The 22,163-nt window shown below is 39.9% G+C and overlaps 2 protein-coding genes across 2 annotated transcripts in view; both read right to left on the reverse strand.

The window, feature by feature from the left end:
- Positions 1–22,163, reverse strand: part of LOC310775420 (NACHT, LRR and PYD domains-containing protein 3-like) — an 888,839-nt gene that overhangs the window by 83,149 nt on the left and 783,527 nt on the right. The window lies entirely within an intron of this gene.
- Positions 16,280–22,163, reverse strand: part of LOC310775424 (NLR family CARD domain-containing protein 3-like) — a 64,998-nt gene continuing 59,114 nt past the window's right edge. The window contains exon 9 of the mRNA XM_083635574.1: positions 16,280–17,339. Coding sequence (XP_083491700.1) covers positions 16,807–17,339 — 533 coding nt within the window. The 3' untranslated portion in view covers positions 16,280–16,806. The remainder of the gene's footprint in view (positions 17,340–22,163) is intronic.

Genomic DNA, 22,163 nt, shown 5'->3' on the forward strand with positions numbered 1-22,163 from the left:
AGCAGGAAAAGAAAGGAAATTCTCACATCCGTGCAAGCACAGGGAATGGACAAGGATAAGCAGCTACATTTGATTGAAAAGGAAATGAAAACCTTGAAGGACACTAAAAGACAGTTGTCTCTCTCTAAAGACGAGCTAGAAAAGGCAGAAACATCAATCTTGGGCTTTTGCCAAAAACAAGCTTTCTCAGAAGAGCTGGAACTTCTACAAACAGGAAATCCTTTGAAAAGGAAGAGCTCATTATACAAGCTGGATCCATTGATTGAGAATGAACTTTTACGAGTTGGAGGACGCTTGAAGAAAACGACAATGCAAGTAGAAGTAAAGCAGCCAACTATTGTTCCAAAGAATCACCATGTCTCCAAAAACCTACTCAGAAATATCCATCAACAAGTTGGTCATAGCGGACAAAACCATACTGTATGCAGGGCCGATTTTACACTTCATGGGCCCCTGGGCTATTCATCTCTGCAGGGCCCCCCCCTCAAGCGTTGGGCGCCGCCGAAATTTTTTTTGAGTGTTTTTTTTTAACCTTTTTTAGCCGTATTTAAAGAAATATCTCATTTTAAATCAACATTAGGATTATACTGTTGTGATGTCATTATTCAGTATCTTCTCCTTTTCTCACTAACTTTCATGTCACCACCTGCTCTCCTGTCAGCATTCTAACTTACAAACATTGGTGAAGTCCAATGTTCTAACAATGTCACTTTCCAATTACATCAATGTCAAGTGGGTGAGCCTTTCTTATCCCATTGTAGACCGTATCCTGTTCTTGACAAGCCCAAGTTTTGAAAAGGAGCGCTCTCCAGAGGCATTTGTTACAGGGAGAGTTAAGTAAATCCTGAAGGCAATATCCACATTTGGAAAAACTGATGACAGGTTCCTCTTCCTTATTATTTGAAGCAAGTGCCGCACACTTTTATTGTCTTTGTTTTTGATGAATTCTTTGAATTGCACTATTTCATCTACAAATTCGGGAGCCCTCTCACAGGGTTCCAGGTCGTTGTTCCGACCTCTCGCTGTTCCGACCTCCCCTCTCCCAGCCCCCATGCCTAAACCTAACCTCCCCCAGACCCTAACCCAAAACCTAACCTCTCCCACCCCCACGCCTAAACCTAACCTCCCCCAGACCCTAACCCAAAACCTAACCTCTCCCACCCCCCACGCCTAAACCTAAGGTCGGCATTGCGAGTGGTCGGCATAGCGGGTGGACACCCTCTCACAGTGGATGTTATTACTCTGCAAAAAAAATTGAATGGCGTCAGTAAAAAAAACATTTTTTGCGAAGACCCTGGACAGGGGGCCCAAAAAAACCCCATCAAGGGTCCCCCCCCCCCCCAATTTTTTTTTTTTTTTTTTTTTTTTTGGGCCCCTTGATGTCCCGGGCCCCGGGCTTCAGCCCGGGTAAGCCTGTTGGTAAAATCGGTAAATACCAACGGTAAATACCAACTGGTTACCATGTATTTTCACCGGCATAAGGTAACGTAGCTACACCAGCTGAGCTTGAGCTAGAGCTGAGCGCACACATGTTGAAATTTTTGAACACAAGATTCTGAAAATTTTGAATTGAATTTTGAAATAGGAATGTGGAAACTGAATAATTTCAAAGCAAATAAATTCAGTTTAAAATTATGCTATTCAGATTCAGTTTTTCAACTCACATTAAAAAATAAAAATTTCAAAATAAAAAACAGCAATTCAATTTCAAAATGAAAAAATTCAAATTCAAATAGAGCAATTCAAATTCAAATAGAGCAATTCAATTTCAAAATGAAAAAATTTGAATTCAAATAGAGCAATTCAATTTCAAAATGAAAAATTTCGAATTCAAAAAAAGCAATTCGAATTCAATTTGAGGTGGCACATAAATCAGCCCATAGGTTTTAACTACATTAATGTGACTCTCTTCTTCTCTGTCAGGTTTTAACTACATTAATGTGACTCTTTCTTCTTCTCTGACAGGTTTTAACTACATTAATGTGACTCTCTCTTCTTCTCTGTCAGGTTTTAACTACATTAATGTGACTCTTTCTTCTTCTCTGACAGGTTTTAACTACATTAATGTGACTCTCTCTTCTTCTCGGTCAGGTTTTAACTACATTAATGTGACTTTCTCTTCTTCTCTGTCAGGTTTTAACTACATTAATGTGACTCTCTCTTCTTCTCTGTCAGGTTTTAACTACATTATTGTGACACTCTCTTCTTCTCTGTCAGGTTGTAACTACATTAATGTGACTCTCTTCTTCTCTGTCAGGTTTTAACTACATTAATGTGACTTTCTCTTCTTCTCTGTCAGGTTTTAACTACATTAATGTGACTCTTCTTCTCTGTCAGGTTTTAACTACATTAATGTGACTCTCTTCTTCTCTGTCAGGTTTTAACTACATTAATGTGACTCTTCTTCTCTGTCAGGTTTTAACTACATTAATGTGACTCTCTCTTCTTCTCTGACAGGTTTTAACTACATTAATGTGACTCTCTCTTCTTCTCTGTCAGGTTTTAACTACATTAATGTGACTCTCTCTTCTTCTCTGTCAGGTTTTAACTACATTAATGTGACTCTCTCTTCTTCTCTGTCAGGTTTTAACTACATTAATGTGACTCTCTTCTTCTCTGACAGGTTTTAACTACATTAATGTGACTTTCTCTTCTTCTCTGTCAGGTTTTAACTACATTAATGTGACTCTTCTTCTCTGTCAGGTTTTAACTACATTAATGTGACTCTTCTTCTCTGACAGGTTTTAACTACATTCATGTGACTTTCTCTTCTTCTCTGTCAGGTTTTAACTACATTAATGTGACTCTTCTTCTCTGTCAGGTTTTAACTACATTAATGTGACTCTTCTTCTCTGTCAGGTTTTAACTACATTAATGTGACTCTCTCTTCTTCTCTGTCAGGTTTTAACTACATTAATGTGACTCTCTCTTCTTCTCTGTCAGGTTTTAACTACATTAATGTGACTCTCTCTCCTTCTCTGTCAGGTTTTAACTACATTAATGTGACTCTCTCTTCTTCTCTGTCAGGTTCTATCTACATTAATGTGACTCTCTCTTCTTCTCTGTCAGGTTTTAACTACATTAATGTGACTCTCTCTTCTTCTCTGTCAGGTTTTAACTACATTAATGTGACTCTCTCTTCTTCTCTGTCAGGTTTTAACTACATTAATGTGACTCTCTCTTCTTCTCTGTCAGGTTCTATCTACATTAATGTGACTCTCTCTTCTTCTCTGTCAGGTTTTAACTACATTAATGTGACTCTCTCTTCTTCTCTGTCAGGTTTTAACTACATTAATGTGTCTCTCTCTTCTTCTCTGTCAGGTTTTAACTACATTAATGTGACTCTCTCTTCTTCTCTGTCAGGTTTTAACTACATTAATGTGACTCTCTCTTCTTCTCTGTCAGGTTTTAACTACATTAATGTGACTCTCTTCTTCTCCGACAGGTTTTAACAACATTAATGTGCCTCTCTCTTCTTCTCTGTCAGGTTTTAACTACATTAATGTGACTCTCTCTTCTTCTCTGTCAGGTTTTAACTACATTAATGTGACTCTCTCTCCTTCTCTGTCAGGTTTTAACTACATTAATGTGACTCTCTCTTCTTCTCTGTCAGGTTCTATCTACATTAATGTGACTCTCTCTTCTTCTCTGTCAGGTTTTAACTACATTAATGTGACTCTCTCTTCTTCTCTGTCAGGTTTTAACTACATTAATGTGACTCTCTCTTCTTCTCTGTCAGGTTTTAACTACATTAATGTGACTCTCTCTTCTTCTCTGTCAGGTTCTATCTACATTAATGTGACTCTCTCTTCTTCTCTGTCAGGTTTTAACTACATTAATGTGACTCTCTCTTCTTCTCTGTCAGGTTTTAACTACATTAATGTGTCTCTCTCTTCTTCTCTGTCAGGTTTTAACTACATTAATGTGACTCTCTCTTCTTCTCTGTCAGGTTTTAACTACATTAATGTGACTCTCTCTTCTTCTCTGTCAGGTTTTAACTACATTAATGTGTCTCTCTCTTCTTCTCTGTCAGGTTTTAACTACATTAATGTGACTCTCTCTTCTTCTCTGTCAGGTTTTAACTACATTAATGTGACTCTCTTCTTCTCCGACAGGTTTTAACAACATTAATGTGCCTCTCTCTTCTTCTGTCAGGTTTTAACTACACTAATGTGACTTTCTCTTCTTCTCTGTCAGGTTTTAACTACATTAATGTGACTCTCTCTTCTTCTCTGTCAGGTTTTAACTACATTAATGTGACTCTCTCTTCTTCTCTGTCAGGTTTTAACTACACTAATGTGACTTTCTCTTCTTCTCTGTCAGGTTTTAACTACATTAATGTGACTCTCTCTTCTTCTCTGTCAGGTTTTAACTACACTAATGTGACTTTCTCTTCTTCTGTGTCAGGTTTGAACTACATTAATGTGACTCTCTCTTCTTCTCTGACAGGGTTTAACTACTGTTCCAACAATGGCGGCTGCTCTCACCTCTGTCTACCGCGCCTCGGAGGCTTCTCCTGCCGCTGTCCGGATGCTGCGGACGGCCGCTGTGTGGAGCCCAACCAATGAGGAGACAAGTCTGCTGAGGACAACACACACACACACACACACACACACACACACACACACACACACACACACACACACACACACACACACTCCTCTAACTGCAATGTTGTCGTTTTCTCTTGTTCTTACATACTTGAAGTGAAAGTGGGCGTGGTGAAAGTGGGCGTGGTCACTGACGTGTGGCGTCTCGGGAGTCTCCGCCCCTGAAAGCTGTCAAACCTCAGTGTGTGATGTGAAACGTGTCGGGCGTCAGAGACTAATTAAAGGGACAGTTCACCCCCAAATCAAAAATACATAATGTTTCCTCTCACCTGTAGTACCATTTATCCATCATTCTAGATGGTTTTGTGAGTTTGCTGAGTTTTGGAGATATTGGCTGTGTCTGTCTTCTCTCCAATACAGTGGAACTGGATGGCACGCGGCGTGGTCCTCAAAGCACCGAAAATAAATAAATAAATACATTTGAAAAACTCAACAGCAATGTCTCTTTCCAGAAATCATGACCCGGTTACTCAAGATATTTCACAGACCTTCTTGTGAGCAGTTTCATGTAGGAACTGTTTTCTTTAGGCCGAACTACACCCACTAGCTGATAGCTAGCTGCTGCTGCTAGCGCCAACATCAAAACGATCCAGATGTAGATAGCACTAATAGAACTAGAGGTAAGAGGAAAAAGATGTATTTTTGATTTTGGGTGAGCTCTCCCTTTAAGCCATCTTTTCTTACAAACCTGTCTCTGATCTGTTTGTACAGCATGTGATTCTTCCTCAGCTTGAAGAGTTTGGCTTCAAAATGAACAAGTGACATCTAATCTGACAAAAACATTAACAGCACAAAATCCCACATTACTAAACTAATTCTGCTGCTTTTGGATGGACAGCAGGTACCCTGGGGAGGGTTTGCTTGGGAAAATACTGCAGACTGGATAATATAAAAATATATATGTTAAAGGTACAGTACTGAACAATGAACTTCAGGTTTTATGTGTTTTTTGTTTTGTTTTGTTTTTTTATGAAATGGATATACTGTATAGCGTTTTGACAATGAAACCCTGTAGTTGTTCCTTATAGATTTTTTGTATCTTATTGATTTCAGATCTGGACGATATTTCAGGAAACAGAGTCAGTCAGGCAGATAAGTGAGAAACTCACTGACGGCCAGTGGCCTGTTGGCTGGCGACAGCTCCACGTGCGTTCCAAACAATCCCAGGTGTCTAGTCATCAGCTGACTGCTTTAGCTCATAGCAGCCGCACTATCTTCTCTAACGTTTCTCTTCTGACCTCTGTGTGACCCGGAAGCTAAAATAGAGAAGCGTCAACCTTCACCCCGGACGTGTTTGTTGTCAGTCTCACCCTACAGCTGCTCTATAGCGCCACCTAGCACTAAATATAAAGCAAAACCTGAATAAATACTGGACTTAAGTGGGGAAAAGATGATGTTCTAAATATTAAGGAAATCCTCTGACTGACGTCGTGACTATAAAACTAGTTTCCTGCCTGAAGGTGATATCATAACACAGGAGGATAAAAAGAAGCCAGAATGTCTCCTTTTACAGAAGACCTAACTGACAGCGCAGCTACACACACACACACACACACACACACACACACACACACACACACACACACACACACACAAACAGAGCTAGACAGAATTTGAATTTGATGAGAAGCCCCTTACCTGGAGCGTTGGTGACCTGCCTGGATAATCCTGTTTCTTGAAATGTTTGTTTCTTCCTTTCAAATTAAAAGCTTTTTATTTTGTTTAGGATCGGTGGGAAATGAAGTGTTTGGTTGATAAAGCTGCTTTATCATACTGGATTCTTTAGTGTAGAGTGATGAACTTAAAATTAGATTTGTTTGTTTCCAACACGTATATACATGATATACATGTTGGAAATGGACTCTTCAGTTGGACCACTATCATTGTTAATAGCCGACCACTATAAGACGGAGATATAAGAAGAAAGGGAGGAAGGGGGGGCGGTGAATACGTTTTTTATTTTTAGACTTATCAAATTGATTTTGTTTCATTTGTGCTAAAATTTACAATGTATTTTTTATACAAACGTGTAAATAATGACCTGAAATACAGATGTTATTCTCTGAACGACACATTTTCAATGCTGCCGACGACGGCCTGCGTTCAAGCTAACGATGATCATGGTGATGACTGTGAAGGTGGTTGCTCTCAGAGGCTTTTGAACCAGAACTACGTTTCCCAAATCTTTCAATTTAATTAAACTAAGCAAATAAGTGTAACGAAAATAAAACTAATGTTTGCTCCCCCAACTGTGACAGCTGTGTCCACAGGTACTGCAATGACAATGATTCTAATATTGATTTTGCTGTCTGCTTTCATGTGAGTTATGTGTCTGTAACAAACATGTCTGCTCTTATGTGAGTTATGTGTCTGTAACAAACATGTCTGCTTTCATGTGAGTTATGTGTCTGTAACAAACATGTCTGCTTTCATGTGAGTTATGTGTCTGTAACAAACATGTCTGCTCTCATGTGAGTTATGTGTCTGTAACAAACATGTCTGCTTTCATGTGAGTTATGTGTCTGTAACAAACATGTCTGCTCTTATGTGAGTTGTGTGTCTGTAACAAACATGTCTGCTTTCATGTGAGTTATGTGTCTGTAACAAACATGTCTGCTTTCATGTGAGTTATGTGTCTGTAACAAACATGTCTGCTCTCATGTGAGTTATGTGTCTGTAACAAACATGTCTGCTTTCATGTGAGTTATGTGTCTGTAACAAACATGTCTGCTTTCATGTAAGTTATGTGTCTGTAACAAACATGTCTGCTTTCATGTGAGTTATGTGTCTTTAACAAACATGTCTGCTCTCATGTGCGTTATGTGTCTATAACAAACATGTCTGCTTTCATGTGAGTTATGTGTCTGTAACAAACATGTCTGCTTTCATGTGAGTTATGTGTCTGTAACAAACATGTCTGCTTTCATGTGAGTTATGTGTCTGTAACAAACATGTCTGCTTTCATGTGAGTTATGTGTCTGTAACAAACATGTCTGCTTTCATGTGAGTTATGTGTCTGTAACAAACTTGTCTGCTCTCATGTGAGTTATGTGTCTGTAACAAACATGTCTGCTCTCATGTGAGTTATGTGTCTGTAACAAACATGTCTGCTTTCATGTGAGTTATGTGTCTGTAACAAACATGTCTGCTTTCATGTGAGTTATGTGTCTGTAACAAACATGTCTGCTTTCATGTAAGTTATGTGTCTGTAACAAACATGTCTGCTTTCATGTGAGTTATGTGTCTGTAACAAACATGTCTGCTTTCATGTGAGTTATGTGTCTGTAACAAACATGTCTGCTCTCATGTGAGTTATGTGTCTGTAACAAACATGTCTGCTCTCATGTGAGTTATGTGTCTGTAACAAACATGTCTGCTTTCATGTGAGTTATGTGTCTGTAACAAACATGTCTGCTTTCATGTGAGTTATGTGTCTGTAACAAACATGTCTGCTTTCATGTGAGTTATGTGTCTGTAACAAACATGTCTGCTTTCATGTGAGTTATGTGTCTGTAACAAACATGTCTGCTTTCATGTGAGTTATGTGTCTGTAACAAACATGTCTGCTCTCATGTGAGTTATGTGTCTGTAACAAACATGTCTGCTTTCATGTGAGTTATGTGTCTGTAACAAACAGGTCTGCTTTCATGTGAGTTATGTGTCTGTAACAAACATGTCTGCTTTCATGTGAGTTATGTGTCTGTAACAAACATGTCTGCTTTCATGTGAGTTATGTGTCTGTAACAAACAGGTCTGCTCTCATGTGAGTTATGTGTCTGTAACAAACATGTCTGCTTTCATGTGAGTTATGTGTCTGTAACAAACAGGTCTGCTCTCATGTGAGTTATGTGTCTGTAACAAACATGTCTGCTCTCATGTGAGTTATGTGTCTGTAACAAACATGTCTGCTTTCATGTGAGTTATGTGTCTGTAACAAACATGTCCGCTCTCATGTGAGTTGTGTCTGTAACAAACATGTCTGCTCTCATGTGAGTTATGTGTCTGTAACAAACATGTCTGCTTTCATGTGAGTTATGTGTCTGTAACAAACATGTCTGCTCTCATGTGAGTTATGTGTCTGTAACAAACATGTCTGCTTTCATGTGAGTTATGTGTCTGTAACAAACATGTTTGCTTTCATGTGAGTTATGTGTCTGTAACAAACATGTCTGCTCTTATGTGTCTGTAACAAACATGTTTGCTTTCATGTGAGTTATGTGTCTGTAACAAACATGTCTGCTCTCATGTGAGTTATGTGTCTGTAACAAACATGTCTGCTCTCGTGTGAGTTATGTGTCTGTAACAAACATGTCTGCTCTCATGTGAGTTATGTGTCTGTAACAAACATGTCTGCTTTCATGTGAGTTATGTGTCTGTAACAAACATGTCTGCTCTCATGTGAGTTATGTGTCTGTAACAAACATGTCTGCTCTCATGTGAGTTATGTGTCTGTAACAAACATGTGTGCTTTCATGTGAGTTATGTGTCTTTAACAAACATGTCTGCTCTCATGTGAGTTATGTGTCTGTAACAAACATGTCTGCTTTCATGTGAGTTATGTGTCTGTAACAAACATGTCTGCTTTCATGTGAGGTCTGTGTCTGTAACAAACATGTCTGCTTTCATGTGAGTTATGTGTCTGTAACAAACATGTCTGCTTTCATGTGAGTTATGTGTCTGTAACAAACATGTCTGCTTTCATGTGAGTTATGTGTCTGTAACAAACATGTCTGCTTTCATGTGAGTTATGTGTCTGTAACAAACATGTCTGCTCTCATGTGAGTTATGTGTCTGTAACAAACATGTCTGCTTTCATGTGAGTTATGTGTCTTTAACAAACATGTCTGCTCTCATGTGCGTTATGTGTCTATAACAAACATGTCTGCTTTCATGTGAGTTATGTGTCTGTAACAAACATGTCTGCTTTCATGTGAGTTATGTGTCTGTAACAAACATGTCTGCTTTCATGTGAGTTATGTGTCTGTAACAAACATGTCTGCTTTCATGTGAGTTATGTGTCTGTAACAAACATGTCTGCTTTCATGTGAGTTATGTGTCTGTAACAAACTTGTCTGCTCTCATGTGAGTTATGTGTCTGTAACAAACATGTCTGCTCTCATGTGAGTTATGTGTCTGTAACAAACATGTCTGCTTTCATGTGAGTTATGTGTCTGTAACAAACATGTCTGCTTTCATGTGAGTTATGTGTCTGTAACAAACATGTCTGCTTTCATGTGAGTTATGTGTCTGTAACAAACATGTCTGCTTTCATGTGAGTTATGTGTCTGTAACAAACATGTCTGCTTTCATGTGAGTTATGTGTCTGTAACAAACAGGTCTGCTCTCATGTGAGTTATGTGTCTGTAACAAACATGTCTGCTCTCATGTGAGTTATGTGTCTGTAACAAACATGTCTGCTTTCATGTGAGTTATGTGTCTGTAACAAACATGTCTGCTTTCATGTGAGTTATGTGTCTGTAACAAACATGTCTGCTTTCATGTGAGTTATGTGTCTGTAACAAACATGTCTGCTTTCATGTGAGTTATGTGTCTGTAACAAACATGTCTGCTTTCATGTGAGTTATGTGTCTGTAACAAACATGTCTGCTTTCATGTGAGTTATGTGTCTGTAACAAACAGGTCTGCTCTCATGTGAGTTATGTGTCTGTAACAAACATGTCTGCTTTCATGTGAGTTATGTGTCTGTAACAAACAGGTCTGCTCTCATGTGAGTTATGTGTCTGTAACAAACATGTCTGCTCTCATGTGAGTTATGTGTCTGTAACAAACATGTCTGCTTTCATGTGAGTTATGTGTCTGTAACAAACATGTCCGCTCTCATGTGAGTTGTGTCTGTAACAAACATGTCTGCTCTCATGTGAGTTATGTGTCTGTAACAAACATGTCTGCTTTCATGTGAGTGATGTGTCTGTAACAAACATGTCTGCTCTCATGTGAGTTATGTGTCTGTAACAAACATGTCTGCTTTCATGTGAGTTATGTGTCTGTAACAAACATGTTTGCTTTCATGTGAGTTATGTGTCTGTAACAAACATGTCTGCTCTTATGTGTCTGTAACAAACATGTTTGCTTTCATGTGAGTTATGTGTCTGTAACAAACATGTCTGCTCTCATGTGAGTTATGTGTCTGTAACAAACATGTCTGCTCTCATGTGAGTTATGTGTCTGTAACAAACATGTCTGCTCTCATGTGAGTTATGTGTCTGTAACAAACATGTCTGCTTTCATGTGAGTTATGTGTCTGTAACAAACATGTCTGCTCTCATGTGAGTTATGTGTCTGTAACAAACATGTCTGCTCTCATGTGAGTTATGTGTCTGTAACAAACATGTGTGCTTTCATGTGAGTTATGTGTCTGTAACAAACATGTCTGCTTTCATGTGAGTTATGTGTCTGTAACAAACATGTCTGCTCTCATGTGAGTTATGTGTCTGTAACAAACATGTGTGCTTTCATGTGAGTTATGTGTCTGTAACAAACATGTTTGCATTCATGTGAGTTATGTGTCTGTAACAAACATGTCTGCTTTCATGTGAGTTATGTGTCTGTAACAAACATGTCTGCTCTTATGTGAGTTATGTGTCTGTAACAAACATGTCTGCTTTCATGTGAGTTATGTGTCTGTAACAAACATGTCTGCTTTCATGTGAGTTATGTGTCTGTAACAAACATGTCTGCTCTCATGTGAGTTATGTGTCTGTAACAAACATGTCTGCTTTCATGTGAGTTATGTGTCTGTAACAAACATGTCTGCTTTCATGTAAGTTATGTGTCTGTAACAAACATGTCTGCTTTCATGTGAGTTATGTGTCTGTAACAAACATGTCTGCTTTCATGTGAGTTATGTGTCTGTAACAAACATGTCTGCTCTCATGTGAGTTATGTGTCTGTAACAAACATGTCTGCTCTCATGTGAGTTATGTGTCTGTAACAAACATGTCTGCTTTCATGTGAGTTATGTGTCTGTAACAAACATGTCTGCTTTCATGTGAGTTATGTGTCTGTAACAAACATGTCTGCTTTCATGTGAGTTATGTGTCTGTAACAAACATGTCTGCTTTCATGTGAGTTATGTGTCTGTAACAAACATGTCTGCTTTCATGTGAGTTATGTGTCTGTAACAAACATGTCTGCTCTCATGTGAGTTATGTGTCTGTAACAAACATGTCTGCTTTCATGTGAGTTATGTGTCTGTAACAAACAGGTCTGCTTTCATGTGAGTTATGTGTCTGTAACAAACATGTCTGCTTTCATGTGAGTTATGTGTCTGTAACAAACATGTCTGCTTTCATGTGAGTTATGTGTCTGTAACAAACAGGTCTGCTCTCATGTGAGTTATGTGTCTGTAACAAACATGTCTGCTTTCATGTGAGTTATGTGTCTGTAACAAACAGGTCTGCTCTCATGTGAGTTATGTGTCTGTAACAAACATGTCTGCTCTCATGTGAGTTATGTGTCTGTAACAAACATGTCTGCTTTCATGTGAGTTATGTGTCTGTAACAAACATGTCCGCTCTCATGTGAGTTGTGTCTGTAACAAACATGTCTGCTCTCATGTGAGTTATGTGTCTGTAACAAACATGTCTGCTTTCATGTGAGTTATGTGTCTGTAACAAACATGTCTGCTCTCATGTGAGTTATGTGTCTGTAACAAACATGTCTGCTTTCATGTGAGTTATGTGTCTGTAACAAACATGTTTGCTTTCATGTGAGTTATGTGTCTGTAACAAACATGTCTGCTCTTATGTGTCTGTAACAAACATGTCTGCTCTCATGTGAGTTATGTGTCTGTAACAAACATGTCTGCTTTCATGTGAGTTATGTGTCTGTAACAAACATGTTTGCTTTCATGTGAGTTATGTGTCTGTAACAAACATGTCTGCTCTTATGTGTCTGTAACAAACATGTTTGCTTTCATGTGAGTTATGTGTCTGTAACAAACATGTCTGCTCTCATGTGAGTTATGTGTCTGTAACAAACATGTCTGCTCTCGTGTGAGTTATGTGTCTGTAACAAACATGTCTGCTCTCATGTGAGTTATGTGTCTGTAACAAACATGTCTGCTTTCATGTGAGTTATGTGTCTGTAACAAACATGTCTGCTCTCATGTGAGTTATGTGTCTGTAACAAACATGTCTGCTCTCATGTGAGTTATGTGTCTGTAACAAACATGTGTGCTTTCATGTGAGTTATGTGTCTTTAACAAACATGTCTGCTCTCATGTGAGTTATGTGTCTGTAACAAACATGTCTGCTTTCATGTGAGTTATGTGTCTGTAACAAACATGTCTGCTTTCATGTGAGTTCTGTGTCTGTAACAAACATGTCTGCTTTCATGTGAGTTATGTGTCTGTAACAAACATGTCTGCTTTCATGTGAGTTATGTGTCTGTAACAAACATGTCTGCTTTCATGTGAGTTATGTGTCTGTAACAAACATGTCTGCTTTCATGTGAGTTATGTGTCTGTAACAAACATGTCTGCTCTCATGTGAGTTATGTGTCTGTAACAAACATGTCTGCTTTCATGTGAGTTATGTGTCTTTAACAAACATGTCTGCTCTCATGTGCGTTATGTGTCTATAACAAACATGTCTGCTTTCATGTGAGTTATGTGTCTGTAACAAACATGTCTGCTTTCATGTGAGTTATGTGTCTGTAACAAACATGTCTGCTTTCATGTGAGTTATGTGTCTGTAACAAACATGTCTGCTTTCATGTGAGTTATGTGTCTGTAACAAACTTGTCTGCTCTCATGTGAGTTATGTGTCTGTAACAAACATGTCTGCTCTCATGTGAGTTATGTGTCTGTAACAAACATGTCTGCTTTCATGTGAGTTATGTGTCTGTAACAAACATGTCTGCTTTCATGTGAGTTATGTGTCTGTAACAAACATGTCTGCTTTCATGTGAGTTATGTGTCTGTAACAAACATGTCTGCTTTCATGTGAGTTATGTGTCTGTAACAAACATGTCTGCTTTCATGTGAGTTATGTGTCTGTAACAAACAGGTCTGCTCTCATGTGAGTTATGTGTCTGTAACAAACATGTCTGCTCTCATGTGAGTTATGTGTCTGTAACAAACATGTCTGCTTTCATGTGAGTTATGTGTCTGTAACAAACATGTCTGCTTTCATGTGAGTTATGTGTCTGTAACAAACATGTCTGCTTTCATGTGAGTTATGTGTCTGTAACAAACATGTCTGCTTTCATGTGAGTTATGTGTCTGTAACAAACATGTCTGCTTTCATGTGAGTTATGTGTCTGTAACAAACATGTCTGCTTTCATGTGAGTTATGTGTCTGTAACAAACAGGTCTGCTCTCATGTGAGTTATGTGTCTGTAACAAACATGTCTGCTTTCATGTGAGTTATGTGTCTGTAACAAACAGGTCTGCTCTCATGTGAGTTATGTGTCTGTAACAAACATGTCTGCTCTCATGTGAGTTATGTGTCTGTAACAAACATGTCTGCTTTCATGTGAGTTATGTGTCTGTAACAAACATGTCCGCTCTCATGTGAGTTGTGTCTGTAACAAACATGTCTGCTCTCATGTGAGTTATGTGTCTGTAACAAACATGTCTGCTTTCATGTGAGTTATGTGTCTGTAACAAACATGTCTGCTCTCATGTGAGTTATGTGTCTGTAACAAACATGTCTGCTTTCATGTGAGTTATGTGTCTGTAACAAACATGTTTGCTTTCATGTGAGTTATGTGTCTGTAACAAACATGTCTGCTCTTATGTGTCTGTAACAAACATGTTTGCTTTCATGTGAGTTATGTGTCTGTAACAAACATGTCTGCTCTCATGTGAGTTATGTGTCTGTAACAAACATGTCTGCTCTCATGTGAGTTATGTGTCTGTAACAAACATGTCTGCTCTCATGTGAGTTATGTGTCTGTAACAAACATGTCTGCTTTCATGTGAGTTATGTGTCTGTAACAAACATGTCTGCTCTCATGTGAGTTATGTGTCTGTAACAAACATGTCTGCTCTCATGTGAGTTATGTGTCTGTAACAAACATGTGTGCTTTCATGTGAGTTATGTGTCTGTAACAAACATGTCTGCTTTCATGTGAGTTATGTGTCTGTAACAAACATGTCTGCTCTCATGTGAGTTATGTGTCTGTAACAAACATGTGTGCTTTCATGTGAGTTATGTGTCTGTAACAAACATGTTTGCATTCATGTGAGTTATGTGTCTGTAACAAACATGTCTGCTTTCATGTGAGTTATGTGTCTGTAACAAACATGTCTGCTTTCATGTGAGTTATGTGTCTGTAACAAACATGTCTGCTTTCATGTGAGTTATGTGTCTGTAACAAACATGTCTGCTTTCATGTGAGTTATGTGTACACACACAATTACAGCTTTGATGATGATCAGAATCATGTTCAGATAGAGGGATGTTCTGATGAGCCAGCTGCTGTCACATACATGAACCTATATCAAATACTACACTGACTGGATCAAAGCTGAGTCTCCTCAAAACATTTGTTCATGACATAAATCAGGATTCTGACACATTTTCCATTTCAAAATTCAAGACTTTTCCAGACTTCTCTGTCAGACCATATTTGATATCTGAGCACACAAGGGCATCACTTTGTGTTGAAAAGTGTCCCCAGTGTAAATGACACCTATGACCACACCACAATGTGGAGCTTTTGGGTTTGAGCTTCATTCAGTCAGAGTTTTGAAAGTGGACACCCAGACAAAAGACTGTGAGAAACTGTCTTAAGCAGTGTGACCCAGTGGCTCAGAGAGTTGGATTACTGCTCAGCAGTATCGAGCTCGTGGGTTTGAGCCTCAGTAAGTTTTGAGGTCATGGGTTCGAGCCTGGAGCTAAAATGTACCAGTGTTGTAGCCTGCGCAAAGTGAGGGAACCACTAGGGTTTTATACATTATGTTTATTGTGTGCTTTGTTTGGATTATTATTGATATTGGTTTAATTTCTTAGGTAGAGACCCATAATAAGACCAATAGGGTTTGTTGTCTCTACCGGCACAATCTTTTGTTCCTTTTGACTGTTTTTGATTTTAATATGTGCAAATAAATACAACTAAATAAAATAAAAACTAAAATGTTAATGAGGCGTAACAGTCCCGCCCATGCATACACCCCTCAACTGATCATAATACACACACACACACACACACACACACACACACACACACACACACACACACACACACACACACACACACACACACACACACACACACACACACACACACACACAGTCTCTCTCACTCTCTCTCACACACACAGGCTCTCTCTCTCTCACACACACACACACACACACACACACACACACACACACACCATCACATGCAGTGTTGGACAGTAACTAGTTACTATAGTAACACATTACAGTAATAATATTACTTTCTCCAGTAACAAGTGGTTATGAGGAGAAGCACAGATCAGGTGATGGAATTAGATATTTACTAAGTTGCTCATTATTATTCACATAAATCAAGACATGATTGACAGCAGAGAGAAAGAGAGAGAAAATACAACATGAGGATTTAGAAATAGATTTCATCATTAATTATATGTCAATATTGTGGCAACACAGAGCACAGGTTCCAACGCCGTTAAGGCACATACCATGAAGCAGTTTGATATAGAGATAGAAGTCTTTATTATAGAGACAAATAGAGAAGTGTGTTGATGAAAACAGCTCTACACAGCACAGTGATGCAGGCTGATTGTGAACACAAGGTGGCAGTACAGTGTAACAATGAAGTCAAAGCAACAAAAGGAAATCTAAACAGAGCAAGTTAAGGCACTAACAGCTCCACAGCCTGCTGGGGTTCCGCCCACTATTCCTGCTCAAAGAGCCCTTACAGGCGCTCCACACAGCAGCACTGTGAGAGAAGGAATACCAGATGCCTCTCTGATAGGGCTGTCAACATGAATCCTTTCATCGATGCATTGCATGTGAATCCAATCAAAGACAGATCATCGCTGAATCCTTTGTTCACATTTCTGTTGACATTCAGATTTTAAGGGGGGGGGGTGCGCGTGCACGCGCGCGCTCGCGTGTGTGTGTGTGTGTGTGTGTGTGCGTGTGTGTGTGCGTGTGTGTGTGTGTGTGTGTGTGTGTGTGTGTGATCCTGTACAGAGTGAAGCATCATCTCAGCAGCTGTGTTTGGTCACAGTGTTTCTCTCTCACTCCTCTATCTGACACAGAGACACTGAGCCACCTGTGTCAAACCCAAACCCAGGGTAAAGTGGTTCAGTGAAGGTGGAGGTGAAGGTGTGGAGGTGCATCAGTGTGTCAGAGGAAACTATGTAGAAGGACAGAGAGCCAGCAGGCCAGTCCAGATACACTGCTACTCTGTTAGAGGGGGAGGGGGAAGATATGACTGTTGATTTGTTATTGTGCCAGGGATCGTACTGATCATCAAAGCAGTGCAGACACCAGGACTTTTCATTACATCCAATCTCACAGTCATCACCCCGTCCTCTCCTTCTGATTCCTCTGTAAGTCACTCCTATATAAACCCCTCCTTCCCTCTCCACCTCCCAGTAACAGCGACCAGTCAGACCCTCTCTACACAGCAGCTGAACCAAGCCGTTAAATCTCTCTGGGTGAACAGGATATGACTGCTGCTCTTTCACCTTCGTCACCTTTCTGTTGTCTTCAGACAGGAGGAGGTCTCTGCATGCTGTGTTTGGGTCCAGTGTGAGTTCACAGGCATCTGATGAGACAACAAGACACAACACAGCAGCAGCTTAGAATAGAATAGAATAGAATAGAACAGAACAGAACAGAACAGAACAGAATAGAATAGAATAGAATAGAACAGAACAGAATAGAACAGAATAGAATAGAATAGAATAGAATAGAACAGAACAGAACAGAACAGAATAGAATAGAATAGAACAGAACAGAATAGAATAGAATAGAATAGAATAGAACAGAACAGAATAGAACAGAATAGAACAGAATAGAATAGAATAGAATAGAATAGAACAGAACAGAACAGAACAGAATAGAATAGAATAGAATAGAACAGAACAGAATAGAATAGAACAGAACAGAATAGAACAGAATAGAATAGAATAGAATAGAATAGAATAGAATGTCTTTATTGTCCACACATGGACATTCATTGTGTTGGTTCAGCAGCATCAAACACATACAGGGAGTTTGATAGAAACAGGTTCTGATCTAAAACACCTGAGTCCTGTTTCACATACGACTTAAACAATCCACAATCATTACAAAGAAGAGGTGTGTGTGTGTGTGTGTGTGTGTGTGTGTGTGTGTGTGTGTGAGAGAGAGTCTGTGTGTGTGTGTGTGTGTGTGTGTGTGTGTGTGCGAGTGAGAGAGAGTCTGTGTGTGTGTGTGTGTGTGTGTGTGTGAGTGAGAGAGAGAAACTGTGTGTGTGTGTGTGTGTGTGTGTGTGTGTGTGTGTGTGTGTGTGCGTGTTTTGACAATTTGACGGTGGGACATGGATCAACGCCCCCCACATCTCCTATAAAAATATGGGAGCCACCGAATGTGTACAACCCATTCCACCGACCCACTAAGTGGCGACAGTGCTCTCCAGACTAGAAAAAGCCGAGCCAAAACTGCAGGGGAACGCGCGATGAAACCATTCTCATACTGTAAAATGGATTGGCGAAAACGCTTTCGCTTTCGCGCTGGTTGCTGGCGGTGGGGGATTGCAAATTTGCATAATAGATTATGGGTGCAACACACTTTGAAACACGCAGCATAAATAAGACCAGAATCGCAAAAGCTTCATCAAAGCTCTCAACCGAAACCCCAAGAAACGAGCGAGCCTATCCAGACTCGCCCAAAGAGCGGCCGCCAGCAGACAGGCAGCAGCAGCAGCAGCAGCAGAAACTCGCTTGTGACACGCCCGCTGCAGAGCCACGGAGGCAGGAGGTGAACACACACGGAGGGAGGAGTTTGAAGGAGAGGGGGGTTTCCTGCTGTTATGGAGGAAATTACTGTTCAAAACTATTGTTTAGATGTCTGACATCTTACTGATGCCAAAAATGAATGGTTAAAGTGACTGTTCTATCGAATTTCACAAAAAGCCATTTATCTCAGCTTAAATTTTCAGACGCTGAAACCATGCTGTATTCAAGTGCTAATGCCTACATAACTACTAACTCTACAAACTAACTCTTTTAGACAGAGAAAGCACACATTCTATTAGTTCTTTTGAGATATTTTGTGTTCACAAAATCTTAGCAGAAAATAATCCTCGGCTCTTGAAAGATGAGCCAGAATCCTAAAAAAAAAACCTTGGCAGAAGCTACCTACAGTATTGAAAAAATGACTGGCAGTGAATGTGTTAACTTGAAATATTTTGGAAATAAACATTTTACAGTGTAGGTTTGATCCAAACTCAAAATGGAGAATTAGCAGCTTAAAGTGTTACTAGATGCATGAATGTAGTGAATTAAACCTTGAAACACTTCTCAGCAACATAAATAAACCTTCTTTACAACAGATGTCAGGTGTGCAGGGACAAAACATTGAAACTACAGCTGTATAATATAAATACACACGTTACTATTGTGCTCTCCTCAAAACATGTCAATCACCATTTTTTACAGTGGACCACCAAGCATGTCTCAACATGTGAAGTCTTGCGGAGATTTCCCCTCTTTTAAACCGGATGCAGAAACAAACAGATAAACTAAAGCTTCTGGCATACTCTTCGCGCCCAGCCAAGCGCATAGGGCGCGCGGCGATTATGACGTCATCACACGGGGCGTGTCGGGGGGTGAGGCCTGAGCGCAGCGCGGCGCGTCCATCGAGATTTTTCTATCAGCGCGTCGGGTTTTGCTGCCTGTGCCTGTGAGATCTCCGTGGTAGGCTATCAGCGGATATCTGCTGTGATTGAGTCCTCACCGTCGTAAAGTCACCTTTGAAGCATGACGTTCGATTATAACGAACTAGTTGTGTGGCTTAGCCTTCCCAAATGTTGAGGGTCGTTTTTTAGAATTTAATACATAGAATTGGGAACGTTACATTCAATTTCATTCAGACTGCCTGGAGGAGCGAGCTGAGCACTGAGTATGTTCTGTTTTGGCCTGCGCAGAGTGCGTGCGCCCTCCCCGGAGCCCCGCCTCCAGCGCGTGCGCGAAGAGTATGCCAGAAGCTTTACAAAGTCATCACACTCGTGCTACTTAAAGTTGAGCTTTAGGAGGTTGTTATTCTCATGATTTTCACAGTGTACTGACCTGTAAACACAGAGGAATGACGGAAGAGTGAAGACACGAGAGTGAGCGAGTGTGCATGAGCGCGCGGCGCGGGAGAGAGAGAGAGAGAGAGAGAGAGAGTGTGTGTGTTTGAGCGCGTGGCGCAGGAGAGAGAGAGTGTGTGTGTGAGCGCGCGGCGCGGCGCAGGAGAGAGAGAGGGAGAGAGAGAGAGTGTGTTTGAGCGCGCGGCGCAGGAGAGAGCGCGCGCGAAAGAGAGGGTGTGTGTGTGTGTGTGTGTGTGTGTGTGTGTGTGTGTGTGTGTGTGTGTGTGTGTGTGTGACAGTGGGCAACTTGAAGTCAAGTCAAGTGTTCCTGAAAGCTGATGTTGGCCTTTGCAATTGTCTTGTAACCTCTATGTTGTGAACCTGTATTTTCTTATTATGTAAATACATTTGTTAAAAAAAAAAGTTCCTGAAAGCTGTAGTTCCTCGAATGGCCACTTGGGGCTGGGTACAGTAGGCATTCACCCCATGTTAAAATGCACGACTTTGTAACAGGATTAAACATGTTTCCAGTCGGAGGCAAAACACAGTTTTGCATAGATAAAAACATGCACATCCAAGGGCCGAGACTTCAGGTAGGTGCTGAGTCGAAAAACGTAGCAGTGAAACAAATGAAAACACGCTCGCACACTAAGAGCTCCTTTTCAATAGCTTTATTGCACCAAGTGGTAACGTTTCGAGCTACATTAGCTCTTCATCAGACAATTATACAGAGGTGAGACGCCATCTTATATACAGTAGTCACCTGATAGTGAAGAGGTCACATGATTGAACAACGCAGCTGTGTATAATAACAATCAATCAGAGGAGTAAAAGTCATAGACTACATATTATGTCATACAACAAAGAGAAAATCAACAGTCTGTAGTCAAGTTTAACGTCATCACATGAGTGAAGAAAAAACAATAAATACAGCAGTACGTTTCTCTTAGTGTGACTAAGGCGACTCAACCTGTGTGAAGGTGCGAGAATAAAAGTGTGAAGCAACTGACCATACAGAAATTAACAACAATTAACAAGCAATATATATATATACACACCACAACATTTTTTAGCACACTATAGAGGGCACACTGGAATAAACATCTGATAACACACACAAATCACATATCTTCTTCATAAGAAGGGGCGAATGTCCATCTCCTCATTTAGACCTCCAGGAGATACAGTGTTCAGTGTGTACATCCAAAAAAGTTTGCGTCTCAAAAGGAGATTATCAATATCACCTCCCCGGCGGGGTAGCTGGACGTGTTCAATGCCAGTGTAGCTCAGAGAGGCGACACTGTGCTGCATGAGATTGAAATGTTTAGCAACTGGGCTTTTCTGATCAGCAGTCCTAATATTGCTGCGATGTTCTGAGATTCTGTTCTTTAGGGGTTTAGATGTTTTTCCTACATACGCCAGTCCGCACGGGCATTTCAAAAGGTAAATTACATTGTTGGTTTTGCATGAGATCAATCCTTTGATGTCGTATGCTTTTCCAGTGTGAGGGTGATCAAATTTGTGAGTTTTGTGTGTGAAATTACATTGCTGGCAGTGTCCGCATTTATAATTACCAGGTTCAGGTGCTTCCACCTGATTAAAGAAAACATGTAATATTTTATGTAATACATAAAAACATCAGTCAACATCACATGTATTTTCTTTAATCAGGTGGAAACATTTTCAATAAAGTGGAACGACACAGATAATGGTTTATAGTGGGACAGACTTGCCCATTCACTTCAAAATTCAAACAGCTTTGCCACTAACATGACAGTAAGAAAGGCAGATGTAACCAAACCTAACTGACATCACTATTGTGAACACAAAACAAAGAACACTTCTGATATAATATGATATGAGTGTTTTAGTAGTGTATCACTCAATACAAAAAATAAAGGCTTTGATAGAACCGAAAGCCTGTGACTGCTTAGTCCAGTGGTTCGCAAATGGGGCTCCAGGGACCCCCAGGGGTCCTTGAGGGGTTTTCAGGGGGTCCCAGCCAAAAGGGGGGGGGTCATTTATTTGAGCTATAATTCCATTCATAAGTGACAGAATGACTATTTTGGTCATGGGTTTTATACACTTTCTGTAATAAAACATCTAAAAGCATCTATCTTATTATGGGGGACCATGGGACAAAATCCTATCAAATGGGGGTCCGTGGTCTAATTTTTGTCAGTTTAGGGGTCCTTCATGTGTGTAGTCTGCAGATAAAACACAATGACAAAAGCCATAGTAATTTAGACTCAGGAGTGCATAAACTACAGGCAAACTTCCTTTTTTTAATACAAAAATATGAAATTATCATCGCTT

The sequence above is a fragment of the Poromitra crassiceps genome (genome assembly GCF_964638095.1).
Source record: "Poromitra crassiceps genome assembly, chromosome: 4".
Taxonomy (NCBI): domain Eukaryota; kingdom Metazoa; phylum Chordata; class Actinopteri; order Beryciformes; family Melamphaidae; genus Poromitra; species Poromitra crassiceps.